This window comes from Sinocyclocheilus anshuiensis, unplaced genomic scaffold, assembly GCF_001515605.1.
Source record: "Sinocyclocheilus anshuiensis isolate Anshui unplaced genomic scaffold, SAMN03320099.WGS_v1.1 scaffold421, whole genome shotgun sequence".
Classification (NCBI taxonomy): Eukaryota; Metazoa; Chordata; class Actinopteri; order Cypriniformes; family Cyprinidae; genus Sinocyclocheilus; species Sinocyclocheilus anshuiensis.
In genome coordinates, this window is record NW_015540859.1 from 300,810 (window position 1) to 308,141 (window position 7,332).

A 7,332-nucleotide genomic window follows, 5' to 3' on the forward strand; every position below is an offset into this window, starting at 1 on the left:
AAAGAATGGCCCCGGGGCGGGGCGCTGAGAACTAGCACGAACCACCCCGAAGAACCAGTCGTCCAACCTTGAGGGCTCGGGACACGGTGGAGGTCTCCACTCGAGCCCTACCCTCACGGCGGCCCGGGAAAACATAACCACTATTTCCGGATTCGATATAGGCATTGCTACAGTCCCGGAGGCAGCAGCGCAGCCAAATCTTCCTCTCCAGAATGCTCCGGCTCACCCTCCGATGCAGCGATCGACATCCGGTCGTGGGGAGGAGCACCAAAGGATACTGCTGGTACACTCCTTGTAGAGGGCCCAGCACGTTTCATTGGCAGCTCAACTGGTTGTGCGCCACCTGAAACCGCCACCTCAGCGTGCTAAATGCCCAGGCACATGAGGCAGCGATCATGACCATCACCCAGCACCAGGTAACGACTGCATCCAGAAACGCCCGGGTGATATGTTGTCTGTAGCAAGATCCACATCGTCTTTACAAAGACGTAACATCGAGTGTGCCAGACGCAACCTTTTTTTGTCTTTAAAAAGACGCACCTGTGAATGCTGTTTTAGGGAAAAAGCTCTTTTAGCGTGCTGAAGCGCACAGGGGAGATGGCCGCCCTGGGGTAGTGCAGCCTGATGTGTGCAACCCACTCGACACGGGAAACCACCACCACTGAAGCGCCGTACCGCCAACACGAAGAGCTCTCAAAGATCGCTGAACTTGTTCAGTCTTCTTCTCTCTGTAGAGTAGTCAGGAGCAAAACGATGTGATTGCTCGGCTCCGAAGCGAAAAGCTGGTATGCGTTGCACCTGCTGCCTTTTTATGCTTACGCTGTGATCAGCGGCAGCTGGATGCAGTCATCGCATGCCAATGTCCATTGGCTTGATTAGTTTACACTTGAAGTAGATTGGTCTCTCTAAGTGAGATCCCAATTCGTCGGTCACCGACGTGACGTCGAGAGTGACCGACTGAAAGGGACCAGCATTTATTTGAAATAGAAAGCTTTTGTTACATTATACATGTCTTGATGTGACAAATGACTGACATTTTTGTTAAAATAAAGGTATTAAAAATATTAACAATTTTTGAACAGTAGTGTATATTACAGCACAATAACCTTACCTACTTAGCATTATAGAAAATTCTGCAGATAAATAAGTGTCTTTCTTCATGATCATGTTCATTTAGTGATAAAAGTAATAAAAACATGCCTTTCTTATGTTCATCTTTTTCATTTTGTCTGGACTGTAATGTGAGAGTGAATGTAATTTTGTCTTTTAGTTTGGAAATAAGGTGGTGGCCAATGTGGCCTGTGACATCTTTCAGCTACTGATTTCTCACTGGCAGCATTTACAGAGACTGGATCCATCCCTTCCCCAAAGAATTATAGAGGTACAAACCATCTCCCTCAGCATGATGCATATGTTGCAGTATTGTGTAAGGGATGCCTGCTTAATCGCCACTTTTCATCTGTTGTAGATTTTTGTAGCAACCATAGCCTTTCTTCTGCCCAGTGCTGAACACTCAACAGTTGAGGCAGATAAAAAGGTAAGCAAGCAAAACATCTCTGTTTGTGTATGCAGTGCTGGACATGGGAATTCAGAATGAGCAGCACACGGCACTTCATCCAGTCTCTCTACTCGTTGTTCCATCCTTCCTAACAGCTTGTCTTTGGCAGGTTTATTGATTGTTTTGTGGTCATGTCAAGAGTGTGCTGAATGAATGCTTTCTCTGTGTGCTCTAGTTAATGGTGTCTCTACTGCTGTGCCTGCTGGACTGGTGCATGGCCGTACCTCTCTCCATCCTGCTGGAGCCCATCACTATGCCTGTGCTGGACGACCCCACATCGCAGAAAGCCCCTCTACTCGACTACATTTACAGGGTGGGTACAGGCATACTCTAGTTTGTTACTTCAAATTAAAGCCGAAATATTCCAGCGTATGTGTGTGTGTTCTAATATAAATGCACTCATCCCCTCAGAACTCATATTTAGTCATCAGACACTAATGAGAGGGCATTGAGGGGCACAGAATAAATGAGATATTAGTCCCGGCCTGTTGTGCAGATGCAGACAGACACAGACCTTTGTGCAGATGTCATGCTCCCAGAAAAAAATGGCCAAATTATTTAAATGTCCCATTGTTTGATTGATAAGCTCACCAATGAATGCTGAACTCAAGAATTCAGTTCATCATATGAGAGAAAATGCACCTGCTGCAAAGGGGGAAAGGGAAGAATAAATGTCCTTTGTTTCCTCTGCACTCGTTTGACTGTTAATAATTTTCCTCTAGTTATTATATGCTCAGTGGGATTACTTTAATCTCTCATTTGTCAGAGCTGAATAGCATCTAATACGAGCACGTGTACGTAATCCTCACCAAGACAGCTCACCAGTACTCGTACATTCGAGTGATGTGTCTCAGTTAAGTGCAAGAAATAATGATTAGCATCTCAAACCTATAGTACTACTCAAATAATAATTGGTAATTACTGTTCTTTAATGTTATGGAGTCTTGGTTCGTTTATGCAGGACAGTTTGAGAAGTGCCACTTACTACATTTATAGACTAATGAAAATCGCTCTGAATCTTTAGAGCCAGCAAATGTGGTTTAACGCTTAAGTAAAGTGATGAATTTTCCTGAATTTGTTTTGTTTTTCTCTCTTCTTGTCACAATATGACTGCTTTATATTGTGCCAGTTTGTTTCCTAAGAGGTAAAGCAGTCAGTTTATGGCTCAAGTAAATATGGCCTGACTGAAGTCCATTGTAAGATGGTCTGTTACTGATTTACATTGAGAGATGATCCATCACACCTTTGAATGACCTGTACCTCTGATTTATCAGCCGTTTCCATTCGAGCCAGATGGCACTAATGGCTCTATGGTGGTGATTATGTGGCAAAATTAAAGTTCTGTGGTTTTATTTTTAGGTATTTTTACAACATGAATTTATATCTGATGGTGTTTATGTAGCTTACAGGGTGGTTGTTTGCTGCGTGAGTGTGCGGTGTTCGAGAATGAGCCAAGGGATAAAGCCTTAATTAAATCAAACAGAGTAAACCTGTTCAGGCACTATGATAAACTGTGCTGGACTGTGTCTTATCTTCTCCAGCCAATAGAGCCATGGCCATCTGTTTTTGCACATCGATACACTCCCATATCACTGGAGAAATAGATTATTAGCCCATAAAGCCCCTCTCGCTGGGTTTCCTGGCTTAGCATTGTAAATATCGTCCCATCTCCATATGGTGGCCCTGTAGCGCTCAACCACTCCGTCTGGGTGTAGCAACAATGTTTCAATCTATTACAGATTTATTTTTAATGCATCTCAGTGGAGTGCCAAGAAGAGCGTCTTCATGGCTGAAGTAATTTGTGAGTTGTTTATCCTAACAGAGCTCGCTATTTGACGCATTCTCATTAGGCATTCAAAATGCAATAACATCTAAACAATGCCATTAGTATCTTATGCATTACATTTTGTATTTGTAATTCAGTCTAGAACAACAAAGAATGCAGCTCATTATTAAATAAATGATCTCCCTTTTTTCCAAAGGTTTCCCCCAGGGTTCTGTATTAGGCCCACAAATCTTTTTTTTTCTTTAGTCATTCTTTTTGTAGTGTATTACCGGTGTACTTAATTCACTGTTCTGCTTTCTTAGGTGCTGCACACTTGTGTATCAGGGTCTAACCTGCACACTCAACAGAGCCACTACCTCCTCAGCCTTGCTGATCTGTCGACAGACTATGAACCCTTCCTTACTTTAGGCAATGTCAAGAACTTTGAACCACCACCCATCCACAATGTTATGGGAGACTTCGGAAATCTCCTCACAGTGGCTGAAGGTAAGGACTTGTTGTTTTCTGTTTTCAGGAGTAACATAAAGACTGAAATTAATCTTACTGCAATTGTGCTATGTTGTTGTCTACAGCACATTGTCTACAGCGTGCCTAGGGAAATGTCATGACTAATCTGTCATGAACTGTCCCGGGTCATATTTCACCCCAAAATCAAAAGAAAACAGAAAGTGCCTGTTTTTAAGACCATTAACAATGTTTGCATCATTTTGCACTTTTAACCCTTCTCACGTCAATTTTGGGGAGAGGGGGGGTAGTTTAAATTATATTATTTATTTATTTATTTATGTATTTATTGCCTTTTTTAAGTTGATTTGTAAAATACTAATACTAATGGTTCCAAATATGTATTTACAGTATCTCACAGAAGTGAGTACACCCCTCACATTTTAAAAATGTCATCACTTCTGTGAGATACTGTATATATAGTGAGTTTATCTATATTTCATGACCTTAAGTATTCATTTTTGTTTAGTTTTGTCATTAAACCTTATTAAATGTAAGAATTTTTGCTTCACATCAACACAATCACTCTTTAATGTCTATAATGTAAGGGCAAGTTTGACTAAATTTACTGTGCCAAATTTTTCAGCATTGATTGTGAAACTGCTGCATCTCCCTTGAAAAGAAAAAAGAACGTACAAAAAAAGGAACATTTTTATTTTGTCCTGTGAGTTTATCCTGAGCTCTCGTGAATCATATTAGAGCAAATGTAGCACAATGTGAAATGAAATAGAATTTTAAAGAGGTGTGCATTAGTTCCCTCATCCACTCAAAGCAAGCCCATTTATGCCAATTATTAAAGAAATCATTTTTTCCTCCTCCGACCTTGCTTTATCCATTAGGCAATATTTCTTGTGTGTTTTCTACCTTGACATGTCATCAAATGTCACCTGTTTTTGGTGGGGTTGGGCTGTGGGGGGGTTGTTCTTTCCTCTTTCAACAGGGATGCCTTTTATGACAGTACATTTATATCTGTGGAGTAGAGGAAGAAAAAGAATGCTGGCTTTTGCAATGCAAACACCTCCATCCATTGACATGCCTTTTATATCTCTGTGTACGAAAAAAAACTAAAAAAACAACCTCAGCCAAAGAACAACTCGTAAGCAATATCCCACTACCTATCTCATATTGATTAGTTTACTTCAAAGCTCTGTGCATCCCTAATGCAACTTGCTCGTCTTTGCAAAGAGCTTTTTCCACTTTGATGGGGATGATGGTATTGATAGCACTGTCACAATGTGAGCACTTCGTTTTTTCCCTCTTCTCTCTCTCTCCCATCTTAATCTTAATATTCACTAATGACAACGCTAGATTTCTTACTTTGAGAGGTGTTCATCATTCAGAGGACTTTAATTCATAGTGCTTGCAGAGCCCTATTCACTCATCACGATAGGTGTGATGCTCATTAGTGCAGCCCTTTGAGTCTGTTTTGGGAGAATGAATAGATATTTTAAAGGTTTCCGTGTAGACACCCGTGTACATGGTGCAAACGTGGGAAAATGGCCTCCATTGGTCATGACAGCTAAAAGTCAGTATACCGACCAGATTTTGGGAACAAGTAAGGGAAAATACTGTACTATACACAGTCAGCCAGCCGGGACTTGTATTACCCTAAAAAGTCAGTCATACAGCAGTCATTATACAAAAAATATTTACCTGATTGTGTTTTCCAATCAGAATCAAGTATTCCAGAGAGATATGTAATAATTTGTGATAATAGCCAGTTTACTGTAAATTATCCCACTTGCATGGCTACTTACCAAATAATAATTAAATTAATGAAAATATTGTTTTTCAGTTTTAATTTTTGATTATGTGAGAAGAGAATTCAGAGTGATATGAAACTAGCACAGCTATGTAGGGAATGGATTGCCACTGACAACTAGTGGTTGACCAATATGAATTTTTCAGTGTCCGTTGCCTATACTAATATGTACATATCAGGCTGGCCAATATAAGACATGATACACAAAAAGTTCAACTGAAAATATTTTTGTACATATTTACTAAAAATTGCATTTAAAAATATAAAGTCATTAGCTGGCCATACATTTTAAAACTAAACACAAGTAATGATACAAGTAATGAGTAACTCTTCAGTTTAGTGACCAATTGGACATTGAAACTTTTAATGAAACCTGAGAGTTTTCTGTTCCTCTAAATTTTGATGCTTCAAAAAGTTCACAAAGAGATTGTAAAAGTAATCCTTATGAATCGAGCAGTTTAATCCAAATATTCTGAAGAGACACGATCACTTTATATGATGAACAGACACATACATAGAGCACATCATATATGGTCAACAGAAGCTCATTGATTGACGCACAAAAACCAATTAGGTTGGTTCTCGCTCATCAAGCAAGTATGGTTGAGCTTCTGTTTACCAAATTTCATGTGTTGTATGTATGTGCATCGATCAATGTTTATATGTGAATAAAAGTCTGTGTTTTTCATATAAAACTATTGTGTTTCTTCAGAAGGCTTAGATTAAACTCTTCCATTCAAATGGATTATGTTTACAGTACAATATTTGACTTTTGTAAACCATCAAAGTTTTGGTTACATGAACTTTTAATGGAGGAACTCCATAAATCCATCACTCCTTCACAGATATGCACTTGGTCTGATTTGTAATGACATGAGAGTAATTATACATACAGAATGTACATCCTATTACTCATTTAAATAGAATTTAAGGAATTGGCTTCTTTATAGTCAGTTGTTTTCTACATCTATAACAAGACTATATTAATAGGAAACTTTTATTATATTTGTGTATGATGTGCTGCGTATTTGTATTTAATTGAGCTGCATGGGTTCTTTTCTGTTTTGTACCCTTATTCGCTCTCTCTCTTTCTCTATTTTTTTTTCTTTTTTACGCTACATTTCTCGGATGCATTTGTGTTTATTTGAATGTTAATTTCTGTACTTTGTCCCTTTTAAAATAAATAAAGAGATTAAATAAATTGATGACAGAATTGCAGGGCTTAAAGTTCTCCGGCACCATGCCGGTGTTGTGCCCATTTTCGACTCCCTGCCTAATTATTACCCCCCTCGTTGAAATCACTACCTGATTGCCTAATCATAACCCCCACCCCTAATCCTAACCCTAAACCTACCAATACTAGGGGCGTAATAATCTGGCGGGGGTCTGAATTCGGCACTACACCGGATCTCCGGCGTGCAGCATTTGGCTGTGGAAAAAAATAATCCTACATTTAAAAAAACTTGTTGATATCCCTTTCGAGTCATTGAGTTTGCCTACCAATGGTATGAGAGGAGCACAGCTTTCACTCTCAACCAAACTAACATTACTAGCCAATAGGGTTGTGCGATATCGAAGAAAAATGCGATATGCGATACCTTGTTAAAAAATGCGATATTCGATATGCAATACGATATTGCTTAAAGTGTGTAAAATCAATTTCAATTATATTTTAAAATATTTAAAAAGGAAAATTATGTAACCAATTTGTTTCCCATTCTT

General features: G+C 39.3%; 1 protein-coding gene across 1 annotated transcript in view; it reads left to right on the top strand.

Annotated features, from left to right (window-relative positions):
* The window catches only part of LOC107687934 (ral GTPase-activating protein subunit alpha-2-like), a 202,091-nt gene that overhangs the window by 142,084 nt on the left and 52,675 nt on the right, over window positions 1-7,332 (top strand). Inside the window, exons 30-33 of the mRNA XM_016485423.1 lie at window positions 1,271-1,381; window positions 1,469-1,537; window positions 1,734-1,871; window positions 3,647-3,830. Coding sequence (XP_016340909.1) covers window positions 1,271-1,381; window positions 1,469-1,537; window positions 1,734-1,871; window positions 3,647-3,830 — 502 coding nt within the window. The remainder of the gene's footprint in view (window positions 1-1,270; window positions 1,382-1,468; window positions 1,538-1,733; window positions 1,872-3,646; window positions 3,831-7,332) is intronic.